General features: G+C 43.3%; 1 protein-coding gene and 1 non-coding gene across 2 annotated transcripts; one reads left to right on the top strand and one right to left on the bottom strand.

The window, feature by feature from the left end:
- Positions 1–1,255: 1,255 nt before the first annotated feature.
- Positions 1,256–3,164, bottom strand: LOC119847907. The gene is made up of 3 exons (XR_006276918.1): positions 2,860–3,164; positions 2,345–2,413; positions 1,256–1,284 (listed from the first exon to the last, which is right to left on the bottom strand). It is a non-coding gene; the product is annotated as an uncharacterized LOC119847907 (transcript).
- On the top strand, positions 3,132–19,502 carry CCT3 (chaperonin containing TCP1 subunit 3). The gene is made up of 14 exons (XM_038383123.2): positions 3,132–3,841; positions 5,512–5,573; positions 7,195–7,245; positions 7,343–7,405; positions 10,124–10,220; positions 11,212–11,329; positions 11,805–11,991; positions 13,527–13,676; positions 14,100–14,232; positions 14,966–15,047; positions 15,354–15,534; positions 17,029–17,274; positions 18,110–18,241; positions 19,123–19,502. The coding sequence occupies exons 1-14, from the start codon at positions 3,811–3,813 to the stop codon at positions 19,225–19,227; spliced, it is 1,638 nt and encodes a 545-aa protein (XP_038239051.1). The 5' UTR covers positions 3,132–3,810; the 3' UTR covers positions 19,228–19,502.
- Positions 19,503–20,557: the final 1,055 nt, after the last annotated feature.

The raw sequence follows: 20,557 nt of genomic DNA, 5'->3' as shown, positions 1-20,557 counted from the left end.
TGACAAAAGATGCAGGGCGAAGAAAAATCAGGCTTTAGTTGTTAATGCTGCTTTCTAGACACTAACCAATTAATCCCTACCCCAACTCCATGGATGGAGGAATCCTGTTAATTTTACAGAAGGGGAAATTGAGGCATAGAGGATGACTTGCTGCGTGGCCTCGGGCAAATCATGTCGGTAGCAGAGCCTGGATCGGAACCCAGGAGTTCTGACCGTGCAGTCATGAGCTCTCGTCACAACATCATACTGCCTCTCACGTAATGTCTAGAACATACCATGGATAAAATACAGTTTTTTTTATATATATATATATATATATATATATATATATATATATATACATACACACACACACACACACCCTGTTGTTGTTGTTTTCGGTTTAAATGGCAAACCAGGATCCCTAATAGAAATCACCCATTCTCAGAGTGCTCTACCTGCTTTGACATGTTACCAAAATGATATAGCCAATATATTATGACAGGTTTCAGAGAAGCAGCCATGTTCGTCTGTATTCGCAAAAAGAAAAGGAGTACTTGTGGCACCTTAGAGACTAACACATTTATTTGAGCATAAGCTTTCGTGAGCTACAGCGTCCGATGAAGTGAGCTGTAGCTCATGAAAGCTTATGCTCAAATAAATTTGTTAGTCTCTAAGGTGCCACAAGTACTCCTTTTCTTTTTGCCAATATATTATGTATTTTTAAGAGAATCCATACCTATGCTAAAGTTAACCATTTTTCCCAGCAACCTCTATACTGAAATATATTGAAAACTGGAAGCTTTTGTTCTTGGTGCACACAGAGAAAGTAGTATTTTGCTGAGGTTTGTGAAAATCATAACTACTTGATATACCTGTTGCTAGAAACCAGGTACAAATTTCCAACAATCTCAGACAGCAAGTTCAGATTGCATTGGAATGGAAATATTAGGGTAAGAATGACACAAACTAATTTTGGGGAGTTTGGGGACCATGGTAAAAGCCAAAGGCATATATACACCTCAGCAGTGAATTATATTTCCAGAACAATCCATGCTGCTGGTTGTATCCCCAGCTTGATGAAATGGTAAAGTATTTAACTCTCATCTTTCTATATTTGTGCAGATTGATCTTTAACTAACACTCATGGGTTAACAAATTTGGTTGACTATGATTATTTGATGTCCTATTGTTAAAAGAGACTAATCTTTACATAACATATCACAGTAAAAGTAGGTCTAAAGATTGGGGATTTCAGATTGGGGAAATATGTATATGGGGCTTGAGCGGATCATCTCACTGTGTCTGCAAAAGAAACAACTGTTGTTACTGTGAGTTTCTATACTGATGGGGGTAACGACTCAGAAGGAAGAGTTCTTCTGCTGCTCTGATATCTTTTCTTTGCAATGAGCCCTTCAAAACTGAGTGCCTGATTCTTATTGACGCTAAACTGCTTTACACTACTCTGCAAAGCGATGCTACTGTGAGTATAACTAATTTATGATTTAGGGTCCCTTTATACTGCCAGAGAGGTCCAATGGACTTTAGGGTAAATGAGAATAATAATCCTTAGCTCTAATCTTGACCTTTTAATCAGTAGATCTCAAAGCGCTTGCAAAGGAGGGTAATATTATCCCCATTTTACAAATAGGAAAACTGAGGTACAGGGAGAGGAAGTGACTGGCCTAAGGTCACCCAGCAGGCCTGGCAGAGCTGGGAACAGAACCCAGCTCATCTCAGACCTAGACCAGTGCTCTAGTCACTAGGCAACACGCTCCGATCTGCTTTTCATGAAAGTTAAGGATCTGTTCCAATAAGGTACTGAGCACCCTCCACTCCCTTCCAAGCTCAGCATCCTTCAGAATCAGACCCTCACAGTACTGTCTGTACAAGCAAAGATTTGCTACACTATTCCCTTCTCTTCTGCTGTTGTGCTATGTGTCTGTCATCATCCACCCCAGTGCTAGCTGCATTTAAGTGGTGGTGTGTATACATATAATAAATATGTGACACCTAACTTCTTCAAAGCAGTGTCCTCAACCCAGCCAGCAGCACCTATGTATAACCCTAATGCCATGCAGATTACATATACTCATAGCAGGAATTATATTGTATGGAGTTGTAGTATCATCAGTATGCATATTAATTATTTATTATTTGTATTGCAATAGAACCCAGGAGCCTCACTCATGGACCAGGACTCCATGGAGCCTGAAGCTGTACAAATACAGAACAAAAAGATGGACCCTGCCCCAGAGAGCTTATGTGTTGGCATGGGGAGCGTTTATGTCAATTTCACTGCAAAAGTTCCAATTTGGCCTTTAAAGGTTGGTTTGTGCCTGAAGTAGAAATGCATTGAACATACTTTTCCAGTGTTGTTTTTCTTCCTGAGCATCTGTTTCTGGCTCCATCTGAGAAGGAGCAGAGCTTGTGCCTATGGAAAGGAAAGCGCTATGTTATCTAGGGGAATATTTTAAAGGAAGGAGGTTGGAAAGACACAGACTAGAATGCAACTTTTTTCTCGGACGTGTATGCTAGCCAGAGACATATATTCTTTCTTTTTAAACTGTGGTAGTTAAAATGAAAGAAAAATTAGATCATAACAAAGCTGTGAGCACTTGGAACTTTACAGAAGCAGCTATATGGGTGATTTACACCATATAAATACTTAAGGTGGCTAGAGCTCAAACCCCCAGCTCCAAATGCACAGGCCCTTTGCTCTGATATTGAAGGAGAATCTTCATTAGATTGTAGCAATATAGGGCCTCTGGCACTTTCTCTTTCCATCCACAGTGGACTATGGCAACATGTGTATTGGCAGGTTCATAGTAACGTTACCATGAAAGATAACACATTTACAAGAGAAGAATTTGTTCTTACGGGGCAATGGCTAGTTTTGCATTATTAGTCCCAGCTGCACAGGGGTGGGGTGGTCAGTGATTGGCACCCAACGCAGCACTGGCCCCCAAAGATAATATGCATCTAGGCCCCACGTTGTGCATGGTAGGACATCTCTACCACTGATGCTGTGTCATATGGCTCATTAACAAACTACAACTCCCATGAAACACCAGTGAGAGGAAGACCCTCCCCCTCGGTAAGGCCTACAGCTCCCATCATGCTTCGGGAGCAAGACGACAGAACGTGGCCCAGGTAAGACTACAATTCCGAGCATGCCCAGGAGCAAGACTACAATTCCCATGATGCCCCACTGTGAGGGCGCCCCGGGGGTAGGACTACAATTCCCAGCATGCCTCGGTGGAAGGGACTACCACTCCTAGGGCCCTCCACCGCGGCAAGAGCCAGCTGCCTAACGGGCTCTGCTCTCCCCCCCACTCGCCTCTACAGCCGGCGCGGCCGAAACCCGAGCGCGACGGACGCAGCACGGAGGGCCGCAGGACGGACTCCCCCTCTCTGTCCATCCAACCGCTGCTCGGAGCTTGTACGCATGCGCGTCACCTCGCCCCCGGGCCCTGCGCATGTGAAATCACCTCGCCCGCATAATCGCGGCGGCGCGGTCTCCCGACTTCTGGAGGCGCATGCGCAGTATTCCCTGTCCCCTCCCAATAGTGGCAGTTCCAAGTCGAGGCCCCCCACGCGCTGAGGAGTCTCCTCTCAACCGAGCTTGTGGTGAAGTGGGGGGCGGGTCTTATACGTGGTGCCCTGCTTCTCTATTGGGTGCCTGGCGTTCGGCGCGGGCGGCGATTGGCGGGCGCGGCGGCGCGCCGGCTAGGGTGTCGCGCGGCGCGGTGAAGCGGCCCTGCGCGGAGTGTGTCTCTCTTGTCTCCAGAAGGTTCCGCGCCGGGTCCTCTGCTCCGAGCCGCCGCCAGGATGATGAGCCAGCGCCCCGTGCTCGTGCTCAGTGAGTGTGAGGGGCTGGGGTCCCCGCCCGCGTCTCCCCGACACCGGGGTCTCCCGAAACCTCCCGCCCCTCCCCCACCCCGGGGCCTCCTGGAAACTTCCCGCCCCCCCCTCGCCCCCCATCGGGGTCTCCCGTAACCCCCCCCCCCCGCACCTCCTCCCTGGGATCCCCGGGCCCCTCCTGTCATCGTGTCCCAGCTATAGCTCCCGCAGGCCCCCCCACCCCTATGGGTCTCCCATAACCCCCCTTCCGCTTTCCATGGTCCCCCCCCATTTCCTTCCTCCCCCCCTTGTGTCCATCCCCACCTTACATCTTCTTTCCTGAGGCATCTCCTCTGTACAGCTCTCCCCTGCCCCCCCCATCCCTACGGCTCTCCCCTGCCCCCCCCCATCCCTACAGCCCCCCCATGTCAGTTCTCTGGCCCTTGTGCCTTCTTTTCAGGTTTCTGGTCTTCCCTGATATGGGTTCCCGCCTCTCTCCCCTCCCCCCACACACACATTGGGCCCCCTCCCTACCAAGTTCCTCTCTCATTGGGGTCACCCCCTCTATTGGGATTTCTTCCCCTTTGGGTCTCCATTGTTCCTCCTGTTTCTTGGGTAACCTCCCAAATTTTTCCTCCAACCGTTGGATTATCCCTATGTGTACCCCACCCATTTCTTGTTTTACAGCCTCGTTTCTCATGTGTCCCATCAGATCGGTGGTGCTCTCCAATTTTGGTCTCTTCTATATTAGGTGCCCTGTATATTCACCTCCCACCTTGGGGTCACACCCTTTGTAGTCCTCTACATTGGCATTTCTTCTTATTTGGGTTCCCACTTCTCACCCCCTTTGGGGATCCTCTTTTGTAGCCTTCTTGTATTGAGTTTATTTCTGTTTTTTGGAGTCCCTCCCAGTATTGGGGGCAGGAGTTTTCACTCCTCCCTTCCCGTTATTTCACTCCACTTTTGTTTCTTCCCCTCCCCACAAAATGATCCCTTGCTTATCCAAACTGGGCTTATAATAAAGAAATTACATCACATTTAATATGGGTGGGATTTCTTTGGGGCAGACTCTTGTGACAGGACACCTAATGTGGATGTTAGTCTCAGTTATGGGTATAGTTAATACACACTATTTTATGTATGGCAGGTTATGGGTCATTGGGGTGCAGTATGGAGACTTAACATTTATAATGTTGTACCTATTATAGTGCTGAAGAAAATCTTCTTAAAACGATAATTTTTCAGATAACCATAAAGTCACTATGTAGCAATTTTATAGTACATTCTCAGGAATGTTGATTCACTTGAACATTGAGTACTATTGGCCCTCTTTTGGTGACAAGTCAAGACATCATATGTATTGCCTTATTTGGAAACATACTTTCTACTCATGAGACTTAGGTAATGGAGAACAACTTAGAAATCTTTAATTTTCCTATTTAATATCATTCTTTTAAATTAAGAGGGGAAGTTGGCATAATTTTATTCTAGTGGCTGTATCTCTTGGGTACTCTCTTATTTAAATGCATGGCTCCATTTAGAGTTGGCCATAATTCATGTGCACATGAGTAAGATTACATCATTGATAAGTTGTCCGTATTGCCTCCTCAACATTGGATTTCCCGTTAAGAGTTCACAAGATCAGTTATATTCATGCTGATGCTATTTTTTGTTTTCTGCATGCCGTAGGTCAAAATACAAAACGTGAATCTGGAAGGAAGGTTCAGATTGGAAACATCAGTGCTGCTAAGGTACTGTTTTATGCTACCAAATATGTTAGCGAACTAGAAATCAAAAGGGGGCAAATGCAGCATAATGAACTTGGAACATTTTTAGCAGGTCCTTTGACTTCCCTATAGTGCACTAGTTGATATTTCTTTACACATCTTAAATGAAAAAATGCTGATCACTCCCTTGCTGTGCTAAAATAACAGGTGCAATTGAATAGAGCAACTTTTTATTCTAGTGATGACAGTAAAAAATAAAAAGAAAAGAAAAGTTAAATTTAATCCAGAACACTGCACAAGTCTGAACCTTGACATGTTGTTTAGCAAGTAGTTTGGGGTGATGTCTGAGAAGATGATTGTTAAAATATTGTCTGATGTCTGAATAGAGGCAGCTGTTGTTTTAACCTTTAAGCTGTATTATCATACCTAATTAAATCTTACTCTTGCTGCATCCAAGGAACTGTAAAATCATTGGGTCACTTATGTTAATTACAAGGTTTGCATTTTCTGTATAGTTTAGAGGGATTATTCAAGTGCATTTAGAATTTTGAAGCACTAAATGTGGTGTTAATGAAACCCTGACTGCTGGACTCAGGGGATTAAAGGGAGACTGTTTAGAGTCAGAATGAGTAGCCTCATATTTTAAAGTGCAGGGCAAAATTTGAAACATTAGACAAAGTCTGAATCAGTTCAGTTCTTCAGTGTTATTTACGTGCAGTTCAAAAGTAGAAACCCCTAATTCTCATTGCAACATGCACAGTGTGATTAGGAATTCGTAACCTTATGTGTGATGTCTACGTAATGTGTGGCTATTTAAGTCCTATCTATTTCTTTGTAAAGAGTTTTATACTGGTTATAAAAGGCGCTCTGTACCATCAAACTCTAGTATATTGTTATGTAGCTACCTCAGTAGTGACTAATTGCATGTATGTATTGAAACATTTTATGGGACGATGCACAAAGAAGCAACCTTCATAGCCAAGGGTCCACCTAGTTCATTATCTTACCCCTGACACTGGCGAATTCTGGATATTTCAGGGGAAGGTAGTTACTTTTCACAAGGGACAGTTTATGTATTATCATATCTATGGGCAGTGCCTTCCTACCCTCGGGATTGCTTATATTTTTCAGCAATTAATATCGTAGTATTAAATCATGCAGGACAACAGTTTTGTCCAGCACAATATCTGGCTTTAAACTAAAGTGTGTGCCATCTCTATTTATGCTTTCCCTACTACGTATACATCAAATGTTGCCTAACTAGTACTATTATAGTTATATTAGAAATAGGAGTTTCAGATCTTTCCTGTTCATGTTTAACTCTTGATGCTGTCAGAATATATTGTAACTGAGCTTTAACACACAAAGTTCATGCTTAGTGGCAAAGAGGTCTGGTAGTAAGAGGTTAATGAAGTGAGGCAGTACAGACTAGGATTGCATTTTTCTCTCACCCACACTCTAAATATTAACATAGGTCACTTTTTGGTATAAAAAGTAGGACATTCAGCTTAGTAGCTTATCACTTGATATTTTCTCTTCCCCTTCTCATGAGTTTTGCTTTAAAACAAAAACAAACAAACAAAAAGGATGGTGGGGGAGAGAATGTACATTAGTTCTGAAAAATCCTGCATCATCTCATTTTTAGACCATTGCTGACATTATCCGAACATGTTTGGGACCAAGAGCTATGATGAAGGTAAGAACTTTTGATGTAGTCTTTGCATTAGACACACAACATTTCAAAGCAGAATCTTAAAGATGAATCTAAATACTGTTTCTTTTCTCTAATGTAGATGCTTCTGGATCCAATGGGTGGAATTGTGATGACCAATGATGGTAATGCTATTCTTAGAGAAGTGAGTATTCAGTTTTGATATCTTTTTCTTAAGCAGATACTCAATGATTTCCACATTAAGTTGCCAATGTACATGTTCTAGGGTTGTCCAAATAACTGCAAATAATCATATATAGCCCTTATATAGTATTTAAAAACAGTATCCTCCCGCCCCAGACAGAGGATGGACAATGAACTTGTTGAGTTCCTGTTGCTACTAAGGTTTCAGAGTGATAGCTGTGTTAGTCTGTATCAGCAAAAAGAATAAGGAGTACTTTTGACACCTTAGAGATGAACAAATTTATTTGGGCATAAGCTTTCATGGGCTAAAACCCACTTCATCAGATGTATGAAGTGGAAAATACTGTAGGCCTACTGCATTTTCCACTGCATGCATCTGATGAAGTGGGTTTTAGCCCCTGAAAGCTTATGCCTAAATAAATTTGTTCGTCTCTAAGGTGCCACAAGTACTCCTCGTTCTTTTTGTTGCTACTAATTTTCTCATAACAGAACCACTTGTAGCCTCATTCGTGGTACATAAATGTGTTTCAGGGTGTGTACATATGATATTCATATACATGTAACTTGTACAGATTTCCCTCTGGAGCTTATGTTACCTTGCAACTGATAAATATTTAGTTGTCTTAAATTAAAAACACAATAAATGTTAATATTTGAAATTCAGATCCCATTACATCATTTTTTTACTGTGGTTGGCCAAGGGGGTAAGTTTCAGTAGAGCTAACGAATGAGAAATATTTATTCAAAAATATGTTGGTGGCAAAAAACAAACCCAAATCAAGCCCACAACTCTGTAAAATCCTTATGCAGTAGATTCTGTTTAATAGCAACCCTGTTCATACGTTTCCTGTAATAGAAACGTTTTACCTAGAACCAATGCTGTCCAATTGACTACAGTGTTAATTGGTCTTGATATTTGCAACCAGCTTGCCATTTATTAGCAACTTTTTTTGCCATGATGGCTCGTGGCACCCCCACTCCATGCATCAAGTATTGGGGGAAAGCTGTGTTAGTCTGTATCCACAAAAACAACAAGGAGTCCCATGGCACCTTAAAGACTAACAGATTTATTTGGGCATAAGCTTTCATGGGTAAAAAAAAAAAAAAACACTTCTTCAGGTGCATGGAGTGAAAATTACAGATGCAGGCATTAAATATTGACATATGAAGAGAGGCGAGTTGACAGGGCCAATTCGATCAGGGTGGATGTAGTTCACTTCCAATAATTGTTGAGGAGGTGTCAATTCCAGGAGAGGCAAAGCTGCTTTTGCTTTCCCACTGCATGTGGAAAGCCTAGCTGCTGGCAGATTTGCAGGATTGTAGCCAGGGATAGAAGTGCTTGGATGTGCAAAACTTGGGCCCCAGGTACATTGCGGGCAGGTCAGCAGTAGAGCAGGTGTCTGCTGTCCAGAAGTCTGAGCTTTCCATGGGGAGTGAGAGCACTGGGGCCCTGTGGGGCTGCATGGTACCTCTCCCTGCTCTCTCCAGGCTGCATCCTGCTCTGACATCAGGTGCTGTGCAGCCCCAGTGCTTCCTTCCCTGGCTGCAGCCCTAGAAAGCAGGTTTACAGGGCTGCAGCCCCGGAAGGAAGCGTAGGGAAGTGCCGAACACTGGCCACAGGCACGTTTGTGGTGCTACTGTCAGTGAAGGCATGTCCCAGTGCTCATTCTTATTGGCGACTGCTGGTTAGTGGCAACTTTTAGCCATCCACTGAGAGGTTGCTAACTGAAATCTGCTGTAGCTGTACAAAGACCTTCCCTCACAGGGCCTATGGAATTAGAAGCTTGAAGTAATACAGGACACGGAGGATTATTGCAAATGGCGCTCTGTACAAGAAGAATTGGACTCTGAGATCAATTATACCCAGTGAATTTGACAGAAATTGAGGATAAGAAGGTTCATATTTAATTTGCTTCCTTTCTCTGGCATGAGGAAGTCTTATGTGACAGAGGAGTTACAATTGCTAATTTTTCAGTTAAATTCTCTTAAGTGCACACATGCCCCCAAGAGTAGAATTTGTCTCATTGTCTGAATTTTGTCTTTATGTCATGATAACGCTAATTTATGTAGTGCAGACAGTGGTAGGTGTTTTACTGACATGTTAGAGGCAAGGTCCCTGGCCTGGAACATTTACAATTTGTATAATTCCTATTAAATACTGATAACTGACATTTTTACGAATGACACCCTACAATACACATTTTCCTTTTCAATTAGAATAGAGGTAAGTCAACTTTACATAATTCTATTGGTTTATTTGCTTGGGATGAGTAAAATATCATTAGTTGATTTTCATTATCCTTGCTTATCACAAGGTTATTTTGCACTTGGGGTAATACATTTTCATAATGGTTTTGCAAGGCTGGTGTAACTTCCACATTAATTTATTGTTATAATTGTGTGTTGCGTGCATCACTGGCTACTGGCTTTCACCAACTGAGGCCTTCAGAGAGAGGCACCAACCGTTGCTGTCTTTCCACACAAATATTTTTTTTTTAAATATCAAGAATATTCCTAGTGCCTAAAAATCGGCTGGAGATGTGACATAAATAACATGTTATCTTCTGCCTCAGTATTGGGAAGAAAATTTCTTTGCCAAGATGGGGTGAGACCTCTTTCCATGTTCACAACTGACTTCAAATTTTTCCGCTCATGCTAAATGTGAACAAGTACCTTGCATTCCAGACCAAGTATTCCCATTTTGTTTTCTTCCCTGCAGATTCAGGTCCAGCACCCGGCTGCAAAATCGATGATAGAGATCAGCCGTACTCAGGATGAAGAGGTTGGAGATGGGACCACGTCCGTAATTATCCTCGGTGAGGACATGCTTTAAATGAAGGGGGGGTTGCAGCTAAAGTTTGTTGAGTTTTGATGAATTCATCTATGGCAAAGCGATATTCATTTTAACATTCACATTGATGCTCTTCTATTTGTGAGATATTGACAGATGCTGACTCAGATTAATGATGAGCCACTTTTTCTAGACCTGGCTTCTATCTTTTGGCAAGCAAATTTGAAACATTGGACAACTTGCCCTGTGGATTGATGGATGGCTGAGGGCTAAGCATTTTGCTTTTGTGCACCAGTTTTCTGTGATTTGGCACTGGGGAGTTACTATTTAAGGGGCACCTCCTTCTCTCTCCGCCCCAATATGCCTCCAAACATTGCAGCCACTTAAAATTTTCTTTCTTCTTTTGCGCACTGGGTTTCTGAGAGTCTCCTACCAAGGAACCCACACCCCACATTTGCTCATGGGGATGCAGGGAGAACGCTCAGAGCATCCCTTAACAGTTTTATGCTAGGGAAAGCATAAATATGATTTTTTTTATCACCAAGATGAGCTAGGCCATTTACATACAAGTAAAGGTATGTTGATACAGGAAAAAACAACAACAAAACCATGACAGTGAGTCTGAGCCCAGGTCAACTGAGTTGGGCTAGTGCTGCAGGGCTAAAAATAGCCGTGTAGATGATCTGAGATCCTCCCCTCCCACCAGGTTTCAGAGGCCAGGCTCCAGCCTGAGCCTAGATGTCTACGCTGCAATTTTTTTCATCCCACAGCGCAGGCCCCACAAGACTGAGTCAGTTGACCTGGGCTCCGAGACTCATTGCCACTGGTCGTCTTTAGTTGAAGACAATTCCCCGTCCTCAAGAGCTTATATTCTAGTTTAAGCAAATGATCATGATTAGATATAGAAGAGATGTGTTGGTGATTACAAGGCTCCTAGAATTGGTAGCAGGTGCTTTAGGTATCCCTTATTTGATGTGCCAACAGTTCCCACTAACTTGTGTTTGTTTTTTGTTTAGCTGGAGAGATGTTGGCTGTTGCCGAGCACTTCCTAGAACAGCAGATGCATCCAACTGTTATCATTGGTGCTTATCGTAAAGCTCTGGATGATATGATCAGCACTCTGAACAAAATCAGGTGAGCAATGCTTTTTGGAGTTGGCCGTATTTCTCTGTGCAATTCTGGGGAAAGATGAAACTCTGGTGATTCAGTCCAGCAAAGTGTAACTCAGAGGGAGGTCTAGAAAACAGTTTGTATAGCCACACAAGTTAGCAGTGTCAACAGTGATAAAGTAAACCTAGTTCTCATGGCTCTATTTGGGAGAGAGGATGTTCTAGAAGGATATTTCTGTGTTGCAGTCTGTTAATTATTATTGTACATTGAACAGATATTTGAATGAAGGTACTTCCGGGCTGTTGTCTCTGAGCAGACCCTCGGTAATTTGCTTATTGCTAAGCAAGTCTGATCTTTAACCATCTTTCAGTGTGAGGAAGATCACTCCCAATAGGGAATAGTCTTGCAATTTCAGAGAGCTGGTCTGGGTTATTTAATAAATCTTTTCCTTCTGTACTGTGAATAATATCCTGTGTGCTTTTGTTGTTCCTTGCTCTAGCACTCCAGTTGATGTGAACAACAGAGAGATGATGCTGAATATAATAAAGAGTGCTATAAACACCAAGGCGATAAGCCACTGGTCTGACTTGGCCTGCAGCATCGCTCTTGATGCTGTCAAGACTGTGGAGTTTGAGGAAAATGGCAGAAAAGAAATTGACATCAAGAATTATGCAAAAGTAGAAAAGGTAAGTATGCTTTGGACTCTCGCTTTTTTTCTGTATCTCGCTAATGGCAGAGCAACTTTCTGAAGCTACAATGTATGCTCTGTTTGTGTACAGCACCTAACATAATGGGGTCCCTTCCATTACTGGGGCTACTAAGCACTACAGTAATGTAAATACTAAATAATATTAATGTAGGACCTTGTGGGAAAGGTTTTATATTCTACTGCTGCTAAGTCAACAGGAACTCAGTCCTTGGGAATATTTTATACTTTGTGCGATCATCTTTGATACTGTGGCACAATGAAGGGAATGGAGTTGGGGAAGGAATTAATTTCAAGGTTTTAGAAACCAGGTTCGGCAAATGAAAAAAGTAATATTAATGGGAGAGGGGAATATCTGATTTTTCAGACTTCCGAGAAAGTATCAGAAACAATGGAATCTAAGTAGTCCCTGTTTAGTACATGTTTTCTCAGGTACTAATAGTTTAGGCCAGTTTGCAATAGTTACCCTAGTATATTCTTCCATGACCTGAACAAGTCATAAGTAGTTAAGACAGACTGCACATTCTGTTTTCAGTACTGAAACTAAATACAGTTTTGAGCCCATTCATTTGATTTCAAAAGTACAGACACACATTTTCATGGGATAGACTTCTGAGAGCTTTTCTTTCTACTCATACGCTTATAGGCTTGTGCTCTTATAAACTAATTCTTAAAAATAAAGGCATTGGAACCAGTATTCAGCCTTGTAGAGAGGAGAACTTATCTAGTGGTTAGAGCATTGGGGCTCCTGTGTTCTATTCCTGGCTGTGCCACTGAGTTGTGTGGTCTGGGGCTGGTCACGTGACCACTTTGTGCCTCCATTTATGATAGGGATAACTACTTCAGAGGAGACTAGTGATGCTAATGTGTTTGAAAGGTACTATTGGAAAAGGAGAAGTCTTATTTTGGAATTCAGTTTTCAAAAGTGGCTGTCTAAAATTAGGCATCCAAGTGTAAAAACTTAGCCTGTTGTACCATACAGTGGAAAAGGACAGCAATCAAAACTAGAAGCCACACATTGGTTCCAAGAATGCTGTGGGATTGTAAAAGGGGTAATCAAAGTGTGTCAAAACATAGTGTGCAAAAGGAATGGTGAAGAAATACGGTTAAAACTTAAGGACAACTGGAGCCAGCTTTACAAAAATATTTGGGCTCCTGGGGGCAGGGCGGGGGGGTGATTTATGAAAGCACCTGAGTAGGTTCAATGCCTAACTCCCATAAAGAATCAATGGGAGTCAGGTGCCCAACCTGTGTAAGCACTTTTCTAAATTGTAGGAACCTACTAAGTGTCTAAATACCTTTGGGAATCTCTCCCCAGCCTTCTAAAGGGCCTTAAAATTTGTTTGAGGCAACTAATTCCTCCTTAAGTATAAACTGGTTGGTTTGTTGTAACTTTAAAAATACATTTGTGCTAGAGATTAAAATCTACCAAATTTGTATTCGTTTTCCAGTCATCTGGAGAGTTACTTGTCTACTCATTTGCTTTGATAACTCTCACCTATGCCTGTCTGTCAGATTCCAGGTGGCATAATCGAAGACTCTTGTGTCTTGCGTGGAATCATGGTAAACAAAGATGTAACTCACCCAAGGATGCGTCGCTATATCAAGAATCCACGCATTGTGCTTCTGGACTGTTCGCTGGAGTACAAGAAAGGAGAGAGCCAGGTAAGGCAGGTCTTGTGTAAAGATGTCTGCAGTTCTTTGTATGATGCTAGTAAGAATAGCCAACAATGCCATAATTGGCAAGGGGTTTTGAATGTTTTCTTTTGCTTCTTGAGGGTTTGTTGCAGCTCGAGACTTGCATAGAGCCAAGTATGAGCAAAATGTACGCAGAAACACTTCCCCATTCTAATTAACAGTGAAATACTCTGGTGCTACACTAATGGAAGGACATTACACCAAGGTTTACTCATCGGATCAACAGCTTTCATTGTGTACTACTGATTCCTTTCACCTCTTCTCTGTTCAGTCTGTCTTAGCACCAGTTGAACGGACAAGAAAAATGGAATATGATTGTTTTAAGGGGAATGCATTTATGTTAAAACCTTGGAGAAAGAGACTAAGCCTCTTAAACCTCTTTCTGTGCAGACTGATATTGAAATTACCCGTGAGGAAGACTTTGCACGCATCCTGCAAATGGAGGAAGAATACATTCAGCAAATCTGTGAGGACTTGATAAGGGTCAAACCGGATCTCATCATCACAGAGAAAGGAATCTCTGGTAATGTATATGATTGAGTGTAGTGATGGACAAATATAACTGTAGTTGTGTTTCAACATGATCCTTTAGTGTTAACAAGTGAGAGAGTGGTAATGAGTTTTGAATATTGCCTTTCAGAGAGCAAATATTAAAGCAGGCTCTTAGATTTATGCAGTGCTAAAGATCCTCTCACTTTGTAGAGTGCCAAGGTGGGTGGGTAAAAGATAAATCTCCAACTTGTTAATTTTTCTGGACATGTAGCTTGCTTAGGGTCACTACCACTCTCCCCCTGTGCACATACTTATTGAGAAGCTTGCGATTCCAATGGTTACGGTCCATCAGATGTTGCTATACTTATCCAGTAAGATGCATAGTCTGTATGATTTATTTTAAGCTGATGACTGGACCCTTATGATTCAAGTGACTTCTGTGGATGCTTAGCTTTTCTCAGGGTTTGACCCATGGTTTGATGATGTATTTAACACTATTGAGAACAAGAACCTAGCAGAATACAGAGGAGCTGGAGCTGGAATGTCTAATATAGTTTTATCCAAGCAGCACTGGAATATTTTTTTCTTTGCTGATGGTTTAGGAGAAGTGTTGAGCACCAGGTTCTTTTATTTCCATACTCCTTGGTGTACGTTCCAGAGTGGTGGTAAATTTTAAACCAAACCTGCGTATCATCAGCTGTAGAAACTCAGTCTTTGTGGTGACTCTTCTGTGTAAAATAACTTATCTGCAAACTTGGTTTCAGACTTGGCCCAGCACTACCTAATGAGAGCCAACATTACAGCTATCCGCAGGGTGAGGAAAACGGACAACAACAGAATCGCCAGGTGAACAGACCTTAATTGTTGAGAGCCACACTGTGCAGCCCTCACGCGCATTTAATATTGACACACAGGCATAGCTCAATTGATTTCAACAGGACTCTTACTGTTACCTCAGTCCCTCCCTGCAACTCTCCCTTATTTGCGTGTTGCACTTCAGCTTACAAACTAGTTTGGACATTTAGGGCATAGACTGTGTGCTACATGTTTGTACCGCACCCAGCAGAGTGGGGCCCTGATCATATCGGGCCTCTCCACTCTACTGCAATCCAAACCACAGCGAAGGATTTCTGTTTTGTTTCTTTGTGGCAGGGCCTGTGGAGCTCGCATTGTGAGTCGCACAGACGAGCTGCGTGATGAGGATGTGGGGACTGGAGCCAGGCTTTTTGAAGTTAAGAAAATAGGAGATGAGTATTTCACCTTCATCACAGATTGCAAAGACCCCAAGGCCTGCACTGTCATGTTGCGTGGAGCTAGCAAGGAAATCCTAGCAGTAAGTTACGGCATGATATACCTTCCTTTGATGCCAGCAGTACAATTTGTACAGGGAACTCTGCCTCCTGGCAACAGGAGGGAGCATAAGCACTATCAAAGAAGCTTACTAATTCTATCATCATGGCATCTTTCTAATTGTCAGCAGCATTCCATTGCCATGCAGAGCCATCTTGTGTGACAAGATTTACTGCTAGCAGGTATCTCTAGATTGTGAAATGGTGTGGAAAAACGGGAGAGTTGATGGTTTACAAGGAATTCCAGCCTTAAACACTGCCTAGGGAAAGCAAAATCTATATTCCCCAGAGTAAACAATTGACCAGTGGACATCTGTGTGGCTTTTAATAGCACTTCACCTATGACAGCTTCATCTGTGTAGCACCATACATCAAGGATGTTAAAACACCTTTAAAATAGTTTCATAGAGTTTAAGGACAGAAGGGACCATTTAGATCGGGGGTGGCCAACCTGAGGCTCCAGAGCGGCATGCAGTTCTTCAGAGGTTAATATGTGGCTCCTTGCGTAGGCATTGACTCAGGGGCTGGAGCTACAGATGCTAACTTTCCAGTGTGCTGGGGGGTGCTCACTGCTCAACCCCCTGCTCTGCCCCAGGCCCTGCACCCACTCCACCCCTTCCCCCAAGTATCCTGCCCTTTCCCCTGAGCCTGCCATGCCCTCGCTTCTCCCCCTCCCCACAGAGCATCCTGTGCATGCGAAACAGCTGATTGCTGCGCGCTCGGGGGCTGGAGGGCAGGAGCTGATGTGGGGGGCTGTTGACATATTACTGTGGCTCTTTGGCAATGTACGCTGGTAAATTCTGGCTCCTTCTCCAGCTCAGGTTGGCCACCCCGATTTAGATCATCTAGTCTCGCTTTCTGTGTATCGTAGGCCATTGAATTTCACCCTGTATTGAGCCCAAAAGCTTTTCAGTGCTCAAGGGGCAAAAATGATGGTGTGACATAAGGAGAGAACAAGTTGCCACCAATGCCCAAGGGCGCTGCAATGGCAGCGAATTGCATAGGTGAAGTAGGCCCAGGTGATCCCAACCACCCCCATGCTGCAGGGGAAGGAACCCCCCCAACCCCAAGGTGCATTCATGCCAATCTGATCTGGGTGCAAATTCCTTCCTGACCCCAAATCTGGCAAAGCGAGAAGTAAAATGAGGCACGTAATGGTCACCTGACTTATCTAAGACCTACTGAACTAACTTGGTGGCTCCCAGATTTGGGAGTAAAACATGGATCTTCTGGTGCCTAATCCCATGCTTAAACCTGCAAGCCTTGCTGCCTCAGATGAGAACTTGAAGTAATATTGAGTGTTCTGTAAACAGGGTAGCCATGTTATATTGGTGCAGATTTTAATACTGACCTTATTTTATGGTCCTGACTGTGTTCTGTAGCCTCTGTCATGCTGCTGCTGCTTTTGGAGCCTGTTCTGCTTTTAAATAAGCAAACCTGTAAATCTATCACGTCTTTGCCTTTTTCTTTTTTCGTAGGAGGTGGAACGCAACCTCCAGGATGCCATGCAGGTGTGTCGTAATGTCCTAGTAGATCCTCAGCTGGTGCCAGGAGGGGGCGCTGCAGAGATGGCTGTTTCTCAAGCTTTGACAGAAAAGTCTAAAGTCTTGACAGGAGTGGAGCAGTGGCCCTACCGTGCGGTCGCCCAGGCTCTGGAAGTCATTCCAAGGACACTGATTCAGAACTGTGGAGCCAGTACCATCCGCGTGCTGACCTCACTAAGAGTAAGTCCATGGGAGTCTAGCTGACAGGACAAACTTCTCCAAGAGCGAGTTACTATCAGCCTCTTTTTCAGCTATAAAATTATATTTTCAACTTGGAAATCCTAGCTAGTTGTGCGAGTAGAAACAACATGACGGATTGTTTGGTAGTGGTAGCATGACGGATCGTTGGGGACCTAGATTTAAGCTTTGTAACCGGTTTTTACAAAATCTAATACCTGCAGACACAATCTCCAAGTATCATAGTAGCAGCCATGTTAGTCTGTATTCGCAAAAAGAAAATGAGTACTTGTGGCACCTTAGAGACTAACAAATTTATTAGAGCATAAGCTTTCGTGAGCTGTAGCTCACGAAAGCTTATGCTCTAATAAATTTGTTAATCTCCAAGTAGTGTTTGTTAAATCAATGGAAGATGATTTTGCATTTCTGTTCAATGTTTGTACCCAGATATTGCAGCTTTGGCTAGTGCATGAGAACCTGAAAGTGAAACTGACTAGTCTGTTCACTGTCTAAACTGAGTGAATCTGCCAAAATTAAGCAAATAGCATAGAAGATTTCAAATTAAATTTTTAGTTTTATTTACACTTACTGTCAGATCTTACTAACGTAGTTGGTGAGTTAATTTGTCTTCAGTTGATTACTCTAAATCTAGTTAGTGTTTAGTGCAGTTTCCGTGCAGTTCTCCATATAAATCGGCTGTCCCTTTAAAACTTACACATGTTTATAATTAATCTTAATGATTCCTTGCTATTTGCATAGAAGACTGAATGAATTAATTAGTATTTCAAATTTCTTTCAGAAAGATGGGTTGGTTTGAGATCTTACCAATTTATTACAGGCAAAACACACTCAGGAAGGCAGTCAGACTTGGGGAGTAAATGGTGAGACTGGAGCCTTAGTGGACATGAAGGACCTGGGGATCTGGGAGCCTTTAGCTGTCAAATTACAGACCTACAAGACAGCTGTGGAGGTAAGGAGGCAACTGATGAGTGAGTGTGTGTTGCTGACCCTCTGTGCTTGAGTGTCTAGAACAGGAAATCGGATGCGGGAAGGGAAGATATTGCCACAGTGTCTCCATCCCTACAAAGTCGGTAGATATTGTGGCCTGTGCAATCTATGGCTGGGTGTTGCCACAGTCTCAGAGAAATCCAGGTCAAAGAACATACCTCTGAGATCTAGTTAATAGGACTGTGTGTACTGCACCGTGGTTGTGGTGAGCTGATCGGTTTGATCAAACGACCCTTTCCTCTCTTCCCCCACAGATTAAGATTTGGACATTTTAGTACAGTGATGGTGTGTGGTAAATTAAGCCAGTTGCGCTCTCCCTTCCTGCACATCACCAGACAATTTTAAATATTTTGCCTATCAATTTCGTCTTCCAGCCAAGTTCCAGTGTGTCTAAATGCCTTCCACCTAGTTACAGCAGGATTCAGTATTTTCAGTACTTCCCACCATGTCATATTGCCGTGTGCTGTTTAAAGCAGCTACCACGTTCCACCGCAGAGGTGGCCACATTCCAGAAAGGTGTGAAGTACTTTGGGACTCTTGGGTTGGCTGCTCTTCTGTGATACAAATGTACAAGCTACCAAGAGCTGAAAGCAAAGGCAGCTGATCAGATTTAAAAGCGGGGCATTGCAGTATTCAGTGGGTTGTCCCATCCCTCCCCGGATTGAGCAGAGGGGTTTTTTTTTTTTTTTTTTTTTTACACCACTTCACTTCAAATTGCTTTAAGAATCAAATTAGTGGGAATACAGTGCATGCAAGCCCTAAGCAAAAGCTGGCTACCTCAGCAAGGTGCCCAAGCTGCAGCATGTCCTCTCCCTGACCCGACCCTGGGATTTTTCTCCCCAGACTGCCATCCTCCTTCTCCGTATCGATGACATCGTTTCGGGGCATAAGAAAAAAGGGGATGATCAAAGCAGATCGCCTGGAGCTCCAGATACAGCCCAGGAGTAAGAGAAGATTGAGGAACCATGCGCCTTGAACTACACTATAGAAACAGCCGAACAAAATTAATGCTGCATCTCCTCGGTCTGGGCCTGGACACAGTCTGAGTATTGAGTGTTAATTTGTCTGAAGTCAGTGGGTGGGAGGGAAGCTACATGACTGTGGGGAACGGGCTACTGTCACTTGTGCGTCCCTCTCCTCTTCGGAGTCATTGACGCTTAATTTAAGTGTATACTGTAACTTCTGCTGTTTGCTTCGACAATAAAACGTGTCACTTCTGTTCAGTCCCTTGTGTCTATCTCTAACACGACTTGCTAGCCTGGAGCTGCATGGTGGGGTGTTCGGTTAGCCATTTCTAGAGTGGGGACAACTGGTCCCCGGCAGGCCTCTTTCAGAAATGCTATGTCTCATCCCTTAGCTTGAAATCCTTCCTAAGTGCTGGTCCACTGGAATATCCCACTGTGCTGTTTCTTAGGAATGTCTATCATGTCCATTACTAGCAACCATGATTGAAACTGCCAGTGCTGTCCTAATAAAGGGATAAATCCCCTATGGGGAGTGGAGGAAAAGCAAAACTTTGGGGGGGCTTTGGGGGATCCCTGAAGTTTGGGGGCTTTAACACCTATTGTGTCCCCACCACAAAAGGGGTCTGAAAGAGACACTAGTATATATGGTCTTTACGAGCAGCACTGAGGACATCATGTCTATTTCAAAACCACCAGTGACCATGGCTCTTGTGTTGGCAATTCAGAACTGGCCAGGCAAACTGAATTCAGTGTTCGCGAGGGCTGAGGTTCATCGGGGGAGGGCAGAAATCTTGAGTTGCTTTTGCCCATTCTCAGTTGGTTCTATCTCCCAGACTGTCAGTTCCCCCATGTTTAAGTCCTGGGCCCCCGCCCTCATCTGAGGGGTAGGCCTTCTGTTGGATTAGTGGCTAGTGCCCACCAAGTAAGTAGGCTGGCATCTTTCACTGGCACTAAATAAAATTTAAAATCGTACGGTTAGGATTTGGATGTCCAGTGTCTTTAAATTAAATGGGAATTGGGTTTCTAACTCCCCATGGAACCTGGAAATCTCAACCCACATATCTTCTCCCCCCTACCCCCACAAAAAAAAGTATGTTAAAATGGAGTTAGGGCTGAGGATAAGTATCAGGGTAAAGGGCCTCACAGGCGTATCATCATTAGCCCAAGCCAAGCATTGTAAACCTAGGAAATTGAGGATTAAGGTTAAACTGAAATTTGAACATTTTATGGTAAAGACACTCAACCTTAACTCTGCCCTGCAGTGACCTTCTGCAGTAACTACTGTACAGTTAAGACTCTTCCTTCAGGATGTC

The sequence above is a fragment of the Dermochelys coriacea genome, chromosome 24, assembly GCF_009764565.3.
Source record: "Dermochelys coriacea isolate rDerCor1 chromosome 24, rDerCor1.pri.v4, whole genome shotgun sequence".
NCBI lineage: Eukaryota > Metazoa > Chordata > Testudines > Dermochelyidae > Dermochelys > Dermochelys coriacea.
This window is presented reverse-complemented; position numbering and strand designations above follow the sequence as displayed.

Bases quoted from the DNA above. Each gene is read 5' to 3' on its own strand.
- CCT3 (XM_038383123.2), top strand. From the start codon at position 3,811: ATGATGAGCCAGCGCCCCGTGCTCGTGCTCA. The intron at 10,221-11,211 runs GTGAGGACATGC...TTTTTTGTTTAG, and splicing joins CACGTCCGTAATTATCCTCG to CTGGAGAGATGTTGGCTGTT. The intron at 11,992-13,526 runs GTAAGTATGCTT...CCTGTCTGTCAG, and splicing joins ATTATGCAAAAGTAGAAAAG to ATTCCAGGTGGCATAATCGA.